The sequence below is a fragment of the Ambystoma mexicanum genome, chromosome 8, assembly GCF_040938575.1.
Source record: "Ambystoma mexicanum isolate Mex_15411 chromosome 8, UKY_AmexF1_1, whole genome shotgun sequence".
NCBI lineage: Eukaryota > Metazoa > Chordata > Amphibia > Caudata > Ambystomatidae > Ambystoma > Ambystoma mexicanum.
The window spans coordinates 1,684,734,916-1,684,756,011 of NC_090929.1; the positions used below are offsets into that span (position 1 = coordinate 1,684,734,916).

Genomic DNA, 21,096 nt, shown 5'->3' on the forward strand with positions numbered 1-21,096 from the left:
CAGGACTACAGGACCATCGCGGAACTGCGAGAAGACCGGACGGCGCAATCCGGATAGTGGCCCTCGGGAGCCGGTTGAGAAGTATCCCGCTCGCGGTTGGCGAGTGTCCAGACGTAGTCCAGACGAGGGGAGGTGGCGAGCCGCTTGGAGGGGTGCACGCAGTCGAGCGGCCCCGCATCAAGAGAACTTGGTGAGTATGCCACGCCCAACAAGCAATGTGAAATTGTGAGGGAGGGGGGAGGAATTGAATACGGGAGGCGGGAGGTGTTGCACAGGTGAGCGGCGAAGGTTTGACAATTTAGTGTTGGCAATGAAATGAATGGTAGCCGGACGAGTGCGAGAGCAGTCCGCTACGTTACGGGAGAGAAGGGGGCGGAGCACGAAAACATCACGTGCGGCCGCTCGTAGAAACTGATTGGCCTAGGTTGCGACCACGTGTAAGGGTGTGTGTGTGTGGTTTCCTACTATTTGGCAATTATTGATCAATGAGTAGATGAGGATCCCTATTGTTCGAGCAGGAAACTCGATAGATAGATGACGTTTCCCTGTAGGCGGTAGCTAGCTGGTTGCCTAATACGGAAGATAATTGGCTGGTTAAGCCCTCCTGTCGAGGGGCGTATCACACGCGAGGCGACGCAGTGTGCGCAGTCCGATTATATTATTGATTACCTTGTTCCAGGAGTGACAGGAAGACAGCTGTGGGGTTAACGGGGGTAGATTGCGAGTGTATTTTGGACTTAAAGAATATATGAAGAACTTACCAGTAGTCTGAAGAGATCGGTGACGTCACCAGCAGGGCTTACATAGGACATCTCGAGAACCAGACATCTTTTATTTTTTGAGTGGCGGGAAGGAGAGCTGTGTTAAGGGCGTGGAAACGGAGGTACACGGTAATGAGTTGATCGGGGGAAGGCGAAAGGAGGTACGTGGCTGCGCACGGAGAACGCCGGCCACGGCAAGTGCAGAGGAGGGAGGAGGAGCAAGTGAAAATAGGACGGCGGTATAAGAACGTCACAAGGGGCACGCAGCCGCAGGGGGCTGCGTGCGCTCAGGCCGCAGGGGGCCGTAAGGGTGTTGTATAAAGGAAGAAACTAAAGAAAAGAATATACAAATGTAAATATTATATTTTACTAATTTTTCCTTAGCGGACTATCGCAAGTCCCCAAACTTACGGGGCCAGGTAAAGGTACAAGGTTGTATATTGTAAACTGCTAGTGTGATAACCACTACCAAATAGGGGAAGGGTAACAAGTGGAGCGCTACTATGTCATACGGGACAGGATCGGGGGGTGGGGGAACACCCTCACAACCCCGCTGCAACACATATGTAAAACACTATCACCCCATAGAGAGAAATTGATCAAGTACAGCATAGAATGGTCACAGGGGACGGACAACAAAATGACGACACCATGGCCGCCTAATGGTAGCTTCGATCCATATACCCAACACTCACTATTAAACTATCTGCACAATACATACAAGAGGAAGAAGTTAACGCACCACGTGGAGGTGTTCAACTTGTGGAGGATGCTCCAGGGGACCCGACCAGGACTAAACGGAATGTTCATTGTAGGGGAAACAACGGGAGACAAGGAGATTAAGGAGGAGAGAGAGAGTGGGGAAAAGAGAAGTGAAGGAACACAGAACACGGGGAGAGGACAAGAGGGAGGAGAAAAGAGTGACGACTCAACCGAAAATGAAATAAAAAAGGAACAGAGCGACGATATACCTCTAGCGAAGGTAGTGAAAACAGAGGGAGGGGACTTGTACCCTTTAAGAGAACTAGGAGAAATAGCAAGAGAACCATTAAGGGCGGCTGAGGGGTACTCGAACCCAGCATACAGCCCGCCTCCATATACAGCTACAGGTGGCCACACGGGAGGGGAGCGGAGTAGTAAAACGGGATCAGCTCATGGGAAGATGATAGCAGGGGAGGGGAGGACTGAAGAAGAGCAGACTACGGACATAGGAAATGACGAGTGGGTAGCTGCACAGATACTATTGAAATTACGAGGTTCATTAACAGGAGAAGAGAAGGAGGTGGTGAGGAAAATGGACGAGGATAATGCCAGGGAGAGTGAAATGGAAGGGGAAGAGGGGAAAAGAAAGGGGGAAGAGCCGTTAAGGAAAAAGGAAGAGACTTTGGAGGAACGATTAGCAGAATTAAGGGATGAACAGAATGCACTGATCAAGCAGCTCGAGAGGGGGGAAAGAGAGAGAGCACGGGAAAGGAAAGAAGGTAAGAATGAGTTGGGTAAAATGAGAGAACGAACTGAGGAGCAAAGGAGAGAAGCCGAAAGGCTAAAGGCAGCGGCAGAAAGGGTATCGAGAGCAGTACTGCGCGACAGGAAAAAAGAGGAAGAGGAGAAAGAAAAAGAAATGGCAATATGGAAGAAGAGATTACTGTTAGAAACGACAAGGAAATACGAAGAAGGGAGGATGATAGAGAGTATAATAGAAAGGGAGAGGGAGAGATGGGAAAGGAAGAAAGAAGATGAAAAGATATTGTCAAAAATGAGTTGTGAAGTAATGGAAGAATTAAAAAAGAAAAGAGAGGAAATTGGTAGGGGAATAGCGGAGAGAGAAGAAGGGGAAAGAGAAGATAGGAGGGGGGAGAGTGAAGTAAGGAGGAAGGTATATAGAGGCACAGAAGTAGCAACAACATCGGCACAAAGAGGAGCGAGTAGTAAAGAAGAAAAGGGAGGAACGGACCTAATAGACTTAAAAACAGTAACGATTGGGGGGAAAAAGACAGTTTGGGGGTTGCCATTTATGAATGACTTTTGTAGTGAGGAAGAGGAAGAAATGGGGAAGGAAGGAAGAAACAGTGAAAGGGAAAGCCTAGATAAACTATACACCACCTGGACAAATAAGGACTCACCATGGATCTGCAGGAGAAAGGAAGAACTGCAGAGAAGTGAGGAGGAGGAGCATGGAATGGCGGAGGGGCAGACACGTGAAGCCACGCCATCACCGTCCCGTCATGCATGCTCCACCACCCCACGCTCATTACGTGCAACATGCCCATCTAAACTAGCGCCCTTCACAAGAGAACTGACACCCTATGCAGGAAGGCTTAGAGACCTCTCTGGACGCAGACAGGGAGAACGAATACACACGCCCACAATAAGTAAAGGAAATGATGAAAGAAGGGGAAGTGGTGGAGGAGAAAGAGTAAAGACCAGGAGAAATATGGACGAAATTGACGATGTAGAAGAGACGGAAGAAGAGGAGGGGTGTGAGGACTCGATTTTGTGGAACCCAGGGGGTAAAACGGGACACAACTTAATGCCTCTTCTAGAGAGGGGAGGGGTTAGACCACAATACGTTCCTTGGAAGCATGCAGACAAGGAAAATATAAAATGCAGACTCCCATCATTAAGTGGAGGTGCGGGTAAATGGATATATGAAATGGAAAAACACACCGCAGGACAGAAGTTGGCAGTGGGAGATGTAAAGGGCCTTCTCATATCAATATTAGGTGATGCTGCAGATGACATCTGGAAGAGAGCGGGCTTCCCCGGGGTAACAATAACAAACACATCTCACGATGGGGCACCATTCGCAAACTGCAGACATGCATTATGGCAGGCACTGAGGGTACAGTATCCGGACACATCAGACATAGGAGCAATTACCTCGCGCAAGATGCGTGAGAACGAAGATCCTGTTGATTATATCCAGGAAATTCAAGAGAAGTGGCGCATGGAAACTAGAGAGCAATGGGACAAAACACCAGCAATATTCTATCATATACTAGTACAGGGGCTCCCAGAAGAAGTCCAGAAACAATTGAAGAAAGTAGTGGGGATGGAAGCAAAAGCATGGCCAGAAATACAACTGACTATAGTGCATCATTGCAGGACATGGCAAGGAAAAATGAAAAAAAAGGAAGAGGATAGGAAAACGGAGGAGGCTAAACTAGTACAGAAGAAACTCACTAAATACACGATGGAAGGCGCACTAATAACTACACCTGCCACAATAACTCAAAGCCCCACACAGGTAGTGGCTGCACAAGACCCCTCCCAAATACAATCATCGCAGACTGTAACACAACAGATGCCGCCGCCCCAACCATACACGACTAACATGGGAGGAGGATACACAACGTCAGGAGCTGGGTATTATAATTACAACCGGGGAAGGGGAGGAGTAATGAGAGGGAGAGGATACGGATTTAACACACAACAACAGGTGGGGGGGCCTTAGGAATTCCTACCCCACCGGGTACCCAACTTATCAGGACAACACAGGAAGCTTTCCATGGCAGAACAGGGAACCACCGGTGTGTTGGATTTGTGGATTGGTGGGCCACATGTCGCGTACATGTAGAATGAGACCAGGCACACCGTTGTGGAATGAACAGGGACAACAAGAGCTCCCGCAGGAACAGCAGGGCATCCAGCAACAGCAGACATTGCAACAGGCAAATGGACAGCAACAGCTAGTAACATAACAACAGCCACGGACATACCTACCGCCTCAACAACAGGTAGCGATTACACAACAACCCCTAGCACAGCAAGTACAGCCACCTACACAAGTTCAAGACCATAACATAACCTCGACCAATACCCAACTACAGCAAACACAACTGGGTAGGGTGACAGTGCTGGGACACAACCCTTACACGGGTAGTGGTCAATCATTATACCCCCAATAGGACAGCCCACAGACAACCTTGGTGTGTCCCATCCTGTCGGTAACACCTAATAGTGCGGAGGAACCACGCATAGAGGTAACGATAGGTAACAAAAAATTATCATTCCTTGTCGACACCGGGGCGACCCGGTCTTGCATAAGGGAAGGTAAATTTAAGATGTCAGGTGAAGCCATGAACACCCAAGGATTCTCGGGGGCTAGGGGGTTGGTTCCCTTTACTGATAACATTCCCTTATCAATAGGGGATTATGACATGTCAGTCCCACTTTTATATTCCAGGGCCTCACCAGTAAATATAATGGGGAGGGACATAATGAGCAGGCTGAATATGACGATCTCCTTTACGGAGGACGGCATAATTTGCTCCACTCCAGGAATTAATATGCTCACGGCGCGACAGATCATGCAGGCATACTGTGGACAGACACTGATTAGGGCTGAGCCAGTAGATGGTGAACTGTTCCAGTACGGGACAGACATGGCATTTGCATGGATGCCAGGGATCGAGGGAAAGATCTGGAGGAGGCCAGCAGCATACTTGTTTAGACCAGAAACGCCAGCTAACGAACCAGAAGGAAAGGTGATTTCAGTGGACATAGAGAGCATCATAGCAACCTCTGATTACATTGCAGTGCATGCCCAAGACAGAGTAGGAAGAGCGTGGAGGGCAGTGATAGCACTAGCAGAGGGATGTAGACTTACCCAGGTGTCAGATGAGGAGCTCTTCTCAGGTGAAAAGGAAGAAGGTGAAATGGTATTTATGATGAGTGTGGAAATATGGTTAAGGGTGACATACAAACAAGTGGCACAGAAAATTGCAATGGCACTCGAGGCACCCACGTCCACCCCGGTTCCCTTTTTTGAGGAAGACATGACAAAAGTACCCACATCACTATGGACTACTAGCCCCTATGACGTGGGGTGCATAAAAAGCATAGGGGGGTAAGAATAAAACTGAAAAAGGGTGCAATACTCCCCAGAGTCAAACAGTACCCACTATCAAAAGAGGCAGATGAGGGCATATGTGAAACAATAACGGCCCTTATAAATAATGGCATATTGGTCCCATCAGAATCACCATGTAACACAGCTGTATACCCAGTGTGCAAGGCTAAAGGTGGATCTTGGCGCTTCATACAGGACCTCAGGCCCTTGAACAATATAGTGGAAGCAGAATACCCAATAGCAGCAAACCCGGCCACAATATTGTGCGGCATTCCAGCAGAGGCATCACGATTTACAGTGATCGACCTCAAAAATGCCTTTTTCTCAATACCCCTGCACCCAGACTCACAAGATCTGACAAGCTTCACGTACAGGAACACAAAGTGGAAACACACCAGATTGCCACAAGGGTACTGCGAGTCACCCTCAATTTTTAACAGAGTAATACAGATGGACTTGGGTAACATTGAAGTGGAAAGCACAGTGTTGCAGTATGTTGATGACATAATAATTTGCAGCACAAGCGAAAAAAGATGCAGAGAGGACTCATTAAAGATGCTGACAATACTAGCTGAAAAAGGTTACAAGGTAGACAAGGAAAAGCTACAATACTGTCAGGAACTTTACATTGGACAGCTCATATCCCAATATGGAAGACAGATTGCACCACAAAGAGCACAGACAATTTTAAAAACACCATTGTCACAAACAGTGAGAGAACTACAGCAGTTCCTTGGCCTGTGCAACTACTGCAGAGCATGGGTGTTTGATTACAGCTCATACATAGGACCTCTACTTGAGGGGTTAAAAGAAGCTAACAAAGGGGAGAAAAAGTTGGGGTGGACAATGGAAATGAAAGAGGCTTTTGATGAACTGAAAGATGCAATATCAACCGCTCCAGTACTGGCCACCCCAGATTATGAACGACAATTTTTCATATTTTCACATTGCGACTCAACAGTGATGAAAGCAGTGTTGGCTCAAAAAACAAGCATGGGCTACAAACCAGTAGCGTTTTACAGCGGTCACTTAGATCCTGTGATGCTAGGTCATTTCCCTTGCGAACAAGGTCTCGCCGCAGCTGCCTTTGCGGTAGAGAAAGCATCAGCAATCACCATGGGGTGCCCAACCACACTGTTTGTGGAACATGCACTATTTGCAATATTGAACAAGCCTAAGTCCACACTAACAACGCAAAGGGCGTCAGGTTATGAGATTATATTATCTAGAGCTGAATTATCAATTGTTAGATGCAGCACAGTCAACCCTGCAAGGTTTATAGCAGAGGCAATTGAGGAAGGAGACTATGCACACGATTGTACAAAGATTACTGAAATGTATTCATGCACCAGAAGGGTTGAAGAGAATGCACTAGAGGGAGGTGATCTCTTGTTCATTGATGGGTCATCAACGATTGACCAAAGTGACGGGATTAGGAGACCTGGGGCAGCAGTGGTGAAAATGACAGAGGCGCCGGTGTGTGTGGCGATGAAGTGCGTACAATTACCACAGCATTACTCTGCCCAAGCAGCGGAATTGGTCGCACTGATCTTGGCGTTGAAGGAAAGTTTTGACAAGCGAGTGACCATATATTCCGACAGTGCATATGTCACATCTACTGTCCATTCCGGGTTGTCCAAGTGGAGGAGAAGAGGGTTTAGGAGAGCTGACGGCACCCCAGTGCAACATGCCCTCTTATTAGCTGAACTAATTGAAGTAATAAATGACCCCCAAGAATTAGCCTTGGTAAAATGCACCGCACACACTAATGGAGAAGATCATATTTCAAAAGGGAATGCAGCAGCAGACGCACACGCGAAGTATGCTGCATATTTTGGCGAGGTATGGAACCCCACAGAGTCAGAGAGAGGGAGAGGGAGGGGAATAGCTAAGGAGCTATTAGTAAGAGAAGGGTACACCCATCTCCCAGCCACACAGATAATGGAGCTACAAGCGGCTGCACCCATGGCAGAAAAAGAAATATGGGTAAAAAGAGGATGTACAATGTCACCAACTGACGCACTATGGCGCCAGGGTAGCACTGGAAAAATGGTAATGCCACTGGCACTATTGAACATCGCCCTGAGCCAACTACACCACCCAGCCCACACAGGCAAGGAAGTAATCGCAGCACGAATTAGGGAAGATTGGTTCTGCCCCGAGTTAAATTCCCATGTGTCAAATTTTGTCAGCAATTGTCTCACATGTCAACAGTTCACGGCCGGTCACACGCTGAAGGTGATAAAAGGTACTATACCCCGGCCAGAGGGACCCTTCCGACACATCCATGTTGACTATGTTGATATGATCAACGTATGTCAAGGAAATAGGTATATGATTGTAGTTGTGTGCCCATTCTCTAGGTGGATCGAGGCAGGGCCCTGCTCACACCCAGATGCATTCCGAGCAGCTAAATTCCTAGTAAGGGAGGTCTTTCCCAGGTGGGGAGTGTGCGAAATATTGCGGTCAGACAATGGGCCGCATTTCGCCAATGAAATGTTCCAGCATATCACGTCCTTACTGAACATCAAGCATAAATTTGCATGTGCATATCACCCGCAGGCCAACGGTATATGCGAACGCCGGAATGGCCTATTAAAAGAGACAATTGCAAAAATACAGCAAACAACAAAGAAGAGTTGGCTGTATTGCCTTCCGCTAGCCCTATTTGAGTTAAGGAATAGACCAGGCTCCGACCACCACCTCACTCCTCACGAGGTGGTGACCGGACACCAAATGCGCCTTCCTCTGACGCCAACATCAAGAGCATTTACCGACCATGAGAGCACTGCAAATGTCCTTGGTGATGAAATGTACCAATATGTGTCTTATTTGATTACTAGTGTGGTGTTTGTGTCTCAACAGCTCGAGCGCACGCAGGGCGGGTCTAAGAGTGATCAACAAGAAGACGCGGATGAAGAATTGGAAAAGGGAAAACTGTGCAAAATTGCCAAAGGCGACCACGTACTACTCCGCAATTTCAATAGAAAGTGGAACAGCCCACGCTTCACTGGCCCCCACCTGGTAGAGGAGGTATCAACGAGAGCAGTAAAGCTACAGGACAAACGTGCCTGGAATCACCTGCACGACGTAAAGATCTGCAAACTCCAGACCCGCCCTAGCGTCACCGACGGGGCCATTGGAAGAGCAGCAACAGCATCGCCAACGGAGGAAGGGGCTTCTACCGCAACTAACGGCCAAAGTGTCCCCATACCCTGCCACCCCCCTGATTCCCCAGAGACAACTACCGAAATAAAGAGGGGTAACTACCATACCGCCCACCCCATGGTCACACGTTCAAAGAGTAAAGAGGCCTCCACCAGTTGAACCCCAAACCCTCTGCCCATTGACCCCCTACCCACTGCGATAATAACCCAACTGAAGGACATTGTTTTGCACATACACATGTAAACACGTGAATGTTCTCTTTTTTTTTTCTCTCGCACATGCAGGTACGGTGTATTATTGTACTGTTAAGAAAGCAGATAACTAACAAAGTTCACTGCCCAGAAGGAGTAGATGATACCCTCGGACAATAACTACCCTGAAGAATTATCGCACCAATTTGTCTATTACATAAAAAGGCCAAAGCACCTGAAAAGAAGGAGGGTACGTGTCTACTACACAGCTCTCCTCTTGGCCATAGAGCAATCAATGCCCCACATCCAGCCATACTTGCCTGTCCTAAGAGATAGATCGCTTAGATTGGCGTGGGAACAGCTCTTCGCCTGGGCACTGAACGACTACTTGATAGGGAGAGCTTGAAAACAACAACTAACACTAATAACAAGCATATTGAGAATTTTCAGGCGGGCAACTTTAACGTCGCAAGAATTAGCTGCCGGACTGCAGCAAGGTAAGAGCAAAATGCCGGTGAAACTAGCCTCTGTAATAAAGATGATAGGGATTTTGATGATCACCGGGTTTGTGGCTGCCTCTGTATGGCGGTACAACTATGCTATCAATATTTTTGCTGTTCCCAAACCTAATATACCCCCACCCGCAGCTGCAACAGGTGTTACGTCAGGTGGTACTAGCGAAATTCCACACAAGGGTAATAGAGTTAAACGCAGCACATACTCAGAGAATAAAGATATTGACAACTACATACAAAATTCAGCACACATCTCTAACAACATGTGGTACCAACACATGACCAAAATAGGTAAACAAACAACAGAAGACGGCTGCTACGTCTGCTCATTGATCCCATACGCCATGAGTGCATCCCGAACTTTTGTTGCCACGGAAATAGATGAAAAAACAGCACGATGTATAATATACCTGCCACTGTTCCAAACAAAAGGGAGATTTCAAGGGAACACGGTACACCTGGTATGGAAATCACGAGACACATAGCCGTACGAAAATAACTTCCTTAAGAGTTATTTGAGCTACCACAAGACCAGTTTACATGCCGAAGCATTCAGATACATAACAAGCGGTCCTGAAAAAGGAGAAACGAAGAAAGTTACACTACAGTACCTACCATGTGATTGGTACGCCACTGAAGCTGCTGGTAAACAAGGATGTTGGGAAAGACCACTGATAATAATAACAGGAAAGGTGTACCTGGGTGACAAATGGGACATAGGAGTGGTTGGCAGCAACATGATAACGAGAGAAGATACTACAACTATTGCAGAGCACAACAACAGATGTTGGATGACTTGGGTCAAGTACGTACCCATGCTAACATGGATAGAGAAGGATGAGGACCCAATAACGATACTGCCGATGACTGCACCTAAGATATGCTACCAACACAAAGGAGAAGTAGACGTAGGATACAACACCAACTGTGCAAGTGTGACAGAGCTACCTGAGGGGGGAGCAGGAACAGCAGTAGTAATGGACCATTACTGGGCCTGTGGAGACAAGGCGTACCACACACTGCCCCCTCTGTGGAATGGTGTATGCACAATAGTACACGTTAATGTACCATCACTAGTGGTGCCCCAGAAACATGTGAATATGGCGAACTTCCCCAAAATGGATGAAGGGAACAAAAGGAAGAAGAGATCTGCACAGCCTCGGAAAGGGCCAGAGAACCGACGCAACGGCAACAACACTGTCCTGAACAGAAGGAAAAGACAAGGAGAACCTCTGACAGGAAATTACCTGTGGGGAAGGTCGGAAACAGCACTCACCTCAATCCCGCCGGAACACAGACTATTCAGCAGAGCAGCTATGTTCTTCTCCTCAATAATACATCCTGGACTGCAGGCCTACGCAAACGCAAAATGGCTCCAGATAACTAGGTGGGAACTAATGATGACAATTAACTCTACAGTAAATGGATTCAACGCAATAAAAGAGGAATTGCGAGCAGTGAGAATGGTTGCACTACAGAACAGATATGTACTGGACCTCCTCACAGCAATGGAAGGAGGTGCTTGCGGAAAGATAGGACAATCATGCTGCACATTCATTCCTGCTAACGATGCTGACAATGGTACACTGACAGAAGCAGTATCACAATTGGCCCAGATGCACTCCAAAATGATGGACGAAAGTAAAGGTGTAAAAAAGGACGAGAGCTGGTTTGCGACGCTATGGTCATGGATGCCATCTTGGCTGTCAGATGGGCTGAAGATCATAATTGGATGCATTATTTTGGCTGGAGCTGCACTTATCTTAATAAGGTTTTGGAAGGCCCGGAAGGCACGCACCACAGATGAGATGATCGAAATGGTCGGTATGCACCCCTTGATGCCAGCAGATGACGGCCAACACGCAGGCACCATAATAAAAGAGAGAGAGAGGTTGCGCAACCAGATCATCACTAATCACCTGGACCCACCATCTGTGAAGCTCGAAAACCCAAGAAACCCAAGGAGCTACATAGGGAAATGGGTATACTGCACACCTGGAGGAACCTGTGTATATATGTACTGGTCATTTGAAGACCATGTCAACCACTATGGACATTTGGGAGGAGTAACTAAAATATGGAGAGTAAGAGGAGATAAGGAAAAGGATATGTTTGTGGTCGACAAGTCGACCAGAGGGGGGACTGAAGTGGGAAAAGCGACCAAAAGGCTCCCACCAATCCCCTCTCAACCATGGCCTAGAGGATCACGGCCCAGACACCCGCCACGAGAGGAGTTTGCCCATCTCCCAGATGACCAAATACCCTGGTACAAGAACATACGGATGTGCCCACTCGCATGCCCACCCGCATGCCCACCAGCCTGCCCTGCACATGCCGACACCTGCGGCATGGATGAACTCGACTAAACCATCTAGCACCAAATCAACACATCGTTAGAGATGCCATGACGACCTAGCTAACGGTCAGCACACTCGTGCAACATACACACCGGACACTCCCACATCAATTCACACGAAGAACATACTCAGTGCTATGACGTAGGCGACGGACACACCCACGGACGTGCATCTTTATTATTTTCAACATAGGCTTTTCAAATGCAGAAACGCAAGACGCATAAAGAACTCATCTAAAAAGGCTTGCTCACGCTTCTTCTAAAACCATGTACCATAATGAGGAATATAACGAAGACACGATACTGAGGATAGAGCAATATGATACCATAACCTGCAGCGCCCTGCATTAAATGGTTCCTCCTATGCACCAGGCCCAAGTAGGCCACAAGCAAAAGCTTTCATGAACATTGAATGAGCAAGGGTTCGGTTGCTGACCCTGCAGAATGAGCCCAGCGAAAGCAGACAGTCAAGGGCACAACGTTGCAAACTCTCATTCCGCAAGCCGACGCCAACATCGCACCTGCAAGATAAGCCAGGCACACAGTGAGAAATGTAATATTAATTGTGCAGAATTCTGCCTCAACCACGGTCCCCACCTCACGTGACTAAGCCGAACTTGATAGGGTGCCAAGCCCAGGAGGAAGAAGGCGTCTGGATCCCCCCGTCTCAAGACACAGGCAGATACAATTAAGCGACTCAACAGACATCTGCGACGGTGGGAGTAGTCGGCCTTCCTGCTTATGAATAAGTCCTCACATTGTCTGCACACACCCATAGTGAAACATTGTTGCAAATGACAGGTGCACCGCGAGCTGGGAACAGCGATGGTCCCAGACTGGGGGGCTCGCGGGTGAACCAATCAGAACATGGGACCCTTATCACTGACGCCATTAACATTGACCAATCCTCAGGGGTCTTCATGTAACAATTTTTATGTATCAAACTGAAGGGACAACCCAAGTATACCACCTGACTGACCCTTAACCAATAACCAAGTCTTCTATATGTATGCTATACTAACCCTACCACTCGGGGAACCAATCCAGAGTGGCGATAGGTTTTTTGCTAATTTTGCTAAGGTGACGCGAGTAGCGCGTCACGCTAAGGCAAAAAGGGCCTGCGAGCCCCACGCTGCTGAGAGAGTGTCAGGACGGATGCGTACGATCCTTGGCCATCCCTGCCGTTTTGTTTAATAAACAGCAGAATCCCCTTGCTTCTTGCGTGTGTCTCATACTCTATCTTTTTGGGATATACGGGAGGAGTTGGGGCCTCCCTGCCCGGAGGTCCGCGTACGGCCCAACCGGCCCCGGGAGAATTTCCCACGACACTCTTAATGAAGCCGAACGTTTGCTGTGGCTTTGCTTCTCTAGCAGTTTTTATAATAGGGGAAACAATGCTTCTTCCTTTTAAATCTTTTGTCCTTCATCTGTCCGCCCATGTCTCCCTGCAACTTGGGGACTCACAGTGGGACTGATGCGTGGAAAGAGGGCCTGGGTGGAACAGAACTTCCTGTGACTGCCTCCTGCTACAAGGTGGGGGCTGAAGTGGGGTGTCACTGGATCCCTCAGTATAGCTTCTCCGGCTCCATCTTAGGGGGGGCCTACAGTCTTTAGGGCCACCACAATACTAACCGCGAGTGTCAAACATCAGACTTAGTGCACCACCAAAAAATATTTAATATAAAATCTGGTTATGAGAGAGGAAAGGTATACTGCAAGGAAATGATCCTTGCTTCTATTATTTTTTGTTGATGGCCGTACGTTTTTAGCATTGTGGCTGCATTACAAGGGAAAGATTGTTTGTGCGTCCTCTCTTTGCAGAATAGCTGAGACTTGAGCCAGTTGGTGGATTTGCTGCACAAGGAACGTGTGCCACCAGATATGTGGAGCTTTGCCACCTGGACACTGTTGTGCTCATCATGACTGCCTTATAAATTATCTGTGCAGTCTTGAACATCCTCTTGGAGAGGAAGCCAATTTAGTTTGAGTAGAACATGGGTGATTCAGTCAAATTTCTGCACGCCCCGAAATAAGACATGCTGCAGTGCTTTGGTCTGCTTTTAGGGGAGGCAAGTGAGCAGCTCGGAGCCCTGTTGGAAGGGCATTTCCCTCATTGATGCACAAGACCATAAGGGCCTGTTCTATGGTCTGGAAGTCCTGCAGCGGGATGAAGGGCTTGATTTTGCAAAGGGTGTAGATTTGAAGCGTGACCATGTTGGCCTTCTTGGCTATGTGTTTCTTTATGGACAGGATGCTGTCAATCGTGAAGACTGAGAATGTTGCTGAATCTGAGAGTTGTGAATTAAATCCTCCTACACACATATCCTTGAGTCGTCGTTGAACAGGTTGTTGTTTAGCAGTGCGACCGATGAGGACACGCTCTGTCTTGGATGGGTTAAGCTTGTGGGTATGATGTCAATTCATGGACAGTTTTTTTGACTGATGTTTTTATGAAAACACTTTGCTGTAAAAAAACATTGAAATTTGCGGGGGGTGGGAAAGGGCAGATAAAGGGTTGGGGGGTCAGGAGCAGTGTAAAATAGGTGGGGAAAGGGAGGCTTTGGGGCAAGCCCCCCATAAATAATATTAAACAAAATTCAATGATTTTTTTCAGCAAAATGTTTCATAAAAACACCTGGATGATGGCTTGGGAGTCGCGGGGGTGACTGATGTCTTGTGGGCTTTTAGCTCTGATGGCCATATCGGGATCATTCAGGAGTGTGCCCAGGGGCTACAAGTAAAGGGTAAAAAGGATCAGAGAGAGGATGGGACCTTGGGAGACTTTGCAGGAGACTGGGAGTTGGCTAGAATGCACCATGTTCATGTGGAGAGGTTGCTGTGTGCCCAAGAGATAGGAAGTGAAGCAATTCAGGGCGGGGCCAGAGAATCCCATTCTGACCGTGAGGTCAGAGAAGAGGATGCAGTGGTAAATGGTGTTGAATGCAGCCGAGACGTCAAGGTGGATGAGGAGGCACAAGTTGCCCGTATCCATGATTTGGAGAGCATCATCCACCAACTGTATGGAGGCTGTCTTGATGCTATACTTGGGACGGATAGTTGTCCATTTTGGAGAGTAGTTTTGTAGCAACATCGTTTTTCAAGATTTTGCCAATAAACATGAGGTTCATAATGTGCCAGTAGTTGGCCAGGTCACCTGGGTCTAAGAGTGTTTTTTTCAAAAGAGGTCATATTGGACCAGTCTTGAGGTTGTCTGGGAATTACCCTTTTGTGAGGGAGGCCTTAATGAAGTTAAGGAGTAAGTTGAGCTGGGCTCACCAATTGTCTAATAATGGAGGCTGTGAACATCTCATCAGAATAGGAAGTAAGTGAGGTTGGCAATTGTTCTTGGGAGGCCTGGGGGAGAGTAAGGAGAACATTCAGTCTAACGGGGCAGTGCGTGTGCTGGAGTGCAGGGGGTGCTGATGCTGCGGCAGGTTGAGTCGATGATCTGCTGGATAATGTCAATTCACATTTTTCCTGAGTTCCTGGTACCTCAGGGCCGTCTGAGGGTTTGGTACAGTGCTTTACTACTGCAGAGAGGGCTTTGCCCCTGTTATAGGCTGCCGCGATGGTGGTGGAGAGCTAAAGAGCTTTGGCCTCAGTGTTCAGAATCCTACGGGTGGCGTGGAGAGATTTGAGGTTTGGTGAGATCCCAGGGGTACGGTTTTTGTGCCTCCATTTATCTAGGGCTCTGATTGAGCATTTGTTGGAGGCAATCTCAGAGGTGTTCCAAGGGGCAAATGTTTTGTCTTAGCCCAGGTGGTTTTTAGAGGGCCACAAGTGTCTTAGAAATACATTATTAGTGTGTGATAATTTGGAAGAGGAGTGTAAGCTGAAGATGTCAGCAATGAAAGAGTCCCTCCTGTGAGGTGGTCTGTAGATGAGGCGGAAGGTGATGGGTTCCTTGTGCGATAGAGGGAACCGGCAGGCGTGTGATTCAAATGAGCTTGTTCTGGGAGGGGGATGATGGAGCATGGCCAATCACACCTGCAGATGATTGCCACTCCACTTCTCTCCTGGCCAGTCGGCATATTCGATGCAGTAGCCTGAGGGAGGAGGACATTAAAACCATGGGGGATGACAGGGTTTAACCATGTTTTGGTGATTAAGACGGTGTCAAGGTTGCTGTACAAGATGTAATTGGCTTGAGCGACTACTGAGTGAGCATTGATCAGCACGAGAGGGCTTGTGCGTGTGGTCCGAGGGTGTTGGATGCGGTCAAGGGCGGTGTTGATGACCTTTTAAACTCTAGTGAGGGTGGGGATAGGCTGGAGGGAGGGAGGAGACTCTTGGTGATGTCTTTTGGCAAATATTAGTATTAGGGGTAACTTTTTAGGTAAAATGCAGGATAGAGACTCAAGTCCTAGACGGTCAGAACAGCCACATACAGGTGAGGTCATTGTCTTTGTTCATCCTTTGTTCAGGAGTGGTGGGCAGAACAGCTGACTGACAGGTCCTGGTCACGTGTCCAGTAGCCTCCTCAATGCAGTGTCTTGCTATGAAGGTGTGTGGCGACTGCTTTTTAAAGTCTGCTTTTCTTTTACATTCCCGAGGGCAGCAGTTCCTTCTTGCCAGTCTGGGGCTTCCTGTGGAGGGAAATCTGAACAAAGGATTAGAATTACAATGTAACAAGTTTTGAGTAGAGAACTCTTTCTCTGTGAATGTAACTGACTGAGAATCAAAGAAACAATCTAACCATTTCGCCAGTGTGTGTTTTCTTAAGCTAGAAAAACTCTCCAGGGGAAGGGACTCAGGGTGTGTGACTGTAGCCTTCTGTATGCGTTACCTTGCAGTTTTTCTCAGGCTGGCAATGTCGTTCAATGGAGGGGAAATGCATTGTGGCAATTTTATGCCAGTAATGCTGTGGCGTTCTTCTCTAGCAGTGATTTGAAAAGGGAGAACAATGCTTTACCCTTTTAAATGTTTCGTCTCTTCAAACGTCTGCAAGGGGGTCGCTGCAAAGTGGGTACCCCCAGTGGGCGTCCTGGCTGGAAAGGGGGTCTGGACCCAATAGAAAGTCCTGTGACTGTGTCCTGCTATGCAGTGAGGTGCCACGGGATACCTCAGTATAACTCCTCCGGCTGCAGTTTAGGGCCAGGGTCCCTCGCTTCGTAGGGCCACCACAATACTAGCTACCAGTGTCAAACATCAGTCACAACCCCCACAAAGACTCAATGTAAAAGGGAAGGGAGTTAAGACTCGCTTTTGTAATCTTAATTCCGATTAAACTTCCTATTCCCTCTGTCTCATCTCATCTGGATCGTTTCTGTGTGTGTCCAACTGGTTTTGTTTACTGTGCGCTTCGAGGCCCTTGGGTCATTTAGCACGTTTTAAAAATTTAACTAAACTAAACTAAAACTGGGTTATGAGAGAGGAGATGTTTCCTGCAAGGACGCAATCCATGCCTCAATATCTTCGCTGCCTTATAACCCACAGGTATCTGTTGATTGCTTTGCATTTTTACCATATTACTGTCTCTGTTTACCACTTGTACATTAAGGGATGTATATTACGTTGCAGCAGTTACTACCTTTACCACCAGCGGTATTCCATGATTAATGGGGGCCAGTGGGGGCTGCTGAACCTTTCCTGGGGTGGCAGCGCTTCTATGTTGATCTGATTCTTCTCCTTTCTTTGCAGCTGCCAGACCGCCATCATCAACAGGTAATTCTCACATCACGCGCTGCGGCGCGGCGCGCTCAGCGATATATTGTTTCTCCGAATCTGGTACAGCCAGGAATGACAAATGCCCTCATTTTGATTTTGGGCAAAAACCTTGACTAAAAATAGAAAAGGGTGAGAGGGAGAGGAGATACATGGTGTTGGCGAGGCGGTGCATGACGAGGCATGTGGGGGTCCCCCAAAAGGAAAGGGGTACATTTGAAGAGCTGGGTGGCAACAAAAAAACAGTCAGCGCTGTGAACTTACAGTGTGTCTTGTTCCTTTTCCAGCTCAGAGCCATGTCCCTGCAAGTACTTCAGCACCAGGTAGGACTCTTAAGTGTTACCACTGGTGTTTCCTCTGCATCATAAGAAGTGGAAAAAGAAGGGCGTTGCTGTGTCTGAAGTTGGTGAAACTGTGTGGTGATGTCTGTGATGCTCAGTGGGATGTTGGTCCGGTATCATCCAGGGAGACCCAAGGCTTGGTTACACCTCTTCATCCTCTGTTTTCTGTTAGCTGTGGCTATTAGTGCCTGAGCATGTGAGCCAAGGCTGGTCCAGTGGCCCTGTGTTTGATTAACCTTATCAGATTTAGGCTTTAACCATTGGTAACAGCGCCCACATTTCCACACCCACGTCACAGGAATGTGTGCCACGAAGGGACAATGGCCCACAGACCCTGCTGCACATGGCTACTGTAATATTGTCCAAATGGGTGACAGTTGCAATATCTCTTTCAGTAGGCAGTTCTCCACTTGTGTTTACATGTCTACTACGGGTCTTTGGGAAATTGTTCAACTTCGGGAACTTCGGCATAACATCCTTGATGCTATCAGTCAAGACCTGGAACGGATCAAACTAAATTCATTGGCTCTCTATAATGCAACAGAAAATACAAAAGACTATATACAAAATAAGTGTATTTAAACACGAAATAATGATAAAACATGGATGTAGAAATGAAAAAAAAATTAAAAAAACAGGTGGGATATTCTGCTCCAACCGGATCTATGGAAAATGTGTAATTATTTGTAATTCTGCTCTCGTTGCCATTAACAACGTAACCCTGGCCCCTGCACAGCACCGCCAATCAGACTGGCCTGTCTGGGGAACCAGAATGGAGCAAGTCTCCTTATATTTCCCCTTTCAGTCCACAGAGTGTGTGCCAGGAGCACGAGGCAAGCCTCCTGGAGTTTGTACTGTCACTCCTTGCCAGTTGATGCCATCCTTCCTGGGAAAGTGGAAGGAGGTCGACCTCTGGACATGGAAAAATGGCTTCTCTGTCGCCTCATCGCGTTCTCCAGTCAAGCTACGTCCCTCATATTCTAAACCTCTAGAATAGTCACCGCTGACTGGGAGTACCCAGAGCCATCCTAGCCTAGGCCTTATTTCCAATTAAATAAATGTTTTACTACACAATGGGCCTCATTACGACCCTGGCGGTACGGAGTGAACGGCACCGTAAAAGGTGCCGGCTCCGTTCACTCCGTACCGCCGCATTACGAGTTCCCCTCGCGGGACACGGGAAGCACGCCTGGTAAAACCAGGCGTGCTTACCAGGTCCCGCGAGGGGAAGAGAGATCAAACAACGGGCCATCTCGTAATGGACCGTTGTTTGCTCCCTCTCCCATTCCCATTCAGCCCTATGGGGGCTGAAATGGGAATGGGGAAGGACCTTGTCCGGGTCCTTGGAGGGAGGAATTGCCAGGCCTTCCGAAATCGGAATGGCCCAGTAAATCCTCCTTCCGAGGCCCCGGGTCCCGACGCGATTTCGGCGGCATCCAAGCCGCCAATAGCAGCATGGTTACCGCCAAACTCGTAATGAGGGCCAATCTTCCTTTAAACCCACTCTCACAATCCGTATTCCACTAACCTCCTTTCGATGCCCCTTTAGTTTTTAGAAGCAAACATGAGGGTAGAAAACCAATTTAAAAGTCCTGAGAAGGTTGTTGTGGCAATTGTAAAATCTGTCCAGAGTTCTATCCTGGAGAATTTACGTTTGCTCCTACATTTTGGGAATTTACACTATCATTCTAACCTTTAGAACATTACACTGATACGAATATGATAGAAGCCATCAAAGGAACGCGAACAAATGGATTAAAAAATCATTCTTCGTAGAAACTTGACAAGCCCTTGCAAAGACCAAGTCTACACGTCAAGGAGGTAGACTGTGCATGCAGTAGCCTCCAGATGCATGGCAACACTTCCTGAGGGCATGATTCCAACAGATTCTCCTGAACAGATTCCTCACTGTTTGGAAGATTTTTTAAGGGACCGCATAAATAACCACAAAATGTGTCAGGCCATACTCGGCTTCACCAAGCACTGGCTCACGGTTCACGCATGAAACACATGTGAAACACAGACTACCCCCTTCTCCTGTATTTTACCAATATTCAGACCAATATTCAGTGTGTCAATACCCGATTATTCTGAGAGTTTTTCAACTGCTCTTTATAAAGGTGGTTTACAATTAGCCATATATGTTTTGGAAATAAACCTCTTTTATGTTGTTGTAGAACTCATGACCAGATGGAACACTGAAAGCCAGTCTGTCTTTTTTGCAAACTAACCCATGAAGAATACATTTTGTATTTATATTGGTGATAAGTATGTCGTCAATTATGTTTTTAGACAGAAGATGTGTGTAATGAAGAAACTAATGTTGTGAAATAAATGTATCCAAAGTTTCATGTACACAATCAAAAAGGCTCTGTGTCGTTTAGTGATCTGATGACACAGGTGTATCTGTATTCTACTGTATGTGGTCTGAATATTGATAAAATACAGGAGAAGGTGGTAGTCTGTTTCACATGTGTTTCATATTACTTTCTCCCTATTATAACACAGTTTCCTCGAAAACACGTTCCCTTAAACAGCAGGCCCATTTGTTTGTGGGTTTGTGTTGTGCGTTGGAAGGGGCATGGTGTTCCGCTACTTCTTTTCGTACACTTCGACCACTAATAGTCAGGCCTCATCAGTGAGGTGGTGCTGTGCCTCTCTGAGCACATTGAGCAAGGGGTTCATGTCTGGATAACCCTAGTGAACTTAGGGTGACCAAACCTACGTTCCTTAATCATAGAAAAGGAGGTATGGGTGCCCCTCTTCTGAGTGGATCCACTATGAGGAGTGTCTCAACATGAAATGGTGATCAGACCAGGAAGGTGTCTCATGAAAGCCTGAGATGTGTGTGGTCTCGCAATGGGTGTGAAATGTCTCCGACATTGGGGCTGGTGGCAGGGTGGCTGACTGGCATCTCTTTAGACCAAGCAGAGATCAGCAGTAGAGGTTTCTCTGTGCTCAGGTGGGGACGTCCACAGGTGTTATAGAAATGGACAACAAATGGGACATTAAAACTGGACTAATAATTGTGTAAAAGTAGTCTAATTGGGAAAAAATCCTTTAAACTACTAAAATGGATATATGTGCCTTTCAGAGGACCTTGGGAAGTCAACAGCCTCCTACAGGCCTGCGCAGGAAAGTATTCTAGCCAGAGTGTCCCAGCTCCCAACAAGTAGGCTAGTCCTAGCACCAACACCAGTAAGGGAAGCTATGGTTGCGCGCCACCAACCTTTCTCAGCGGTTTGGCG

General features: G+C 47.4%; 1 protein-coding gene across 4 annotated transcripts in view; it reads left to right on the forward strand.

The window, feature by feature from the left end:
- Window positions 1-21,096, forward strand: part of LOC138473324 (deleted in malignant brain tumors 1 protein-like) — a 633,955-nt gene that overhangs the window by 347,945 nt on the left and 264,914 nt on the right. For all 4 annotated transcript variants that reach the window (XM_069611990.1, XM_069611993.1, XM_069611992.1 and 1 more), the window contains 2 exons: window positions 17,484-17,507; window positions 17,795-17,830. In XM_069611990.1, the coding sequence (XP_069468091.1) occupies window positions 17,484-17,507; window positions 17,795-17,830 (60 nt within the window). The remainder of the gene's footprint in view (window positions 1-17,483; window positions 17,508-17,794; window positions 17,831-21,096) is intronic.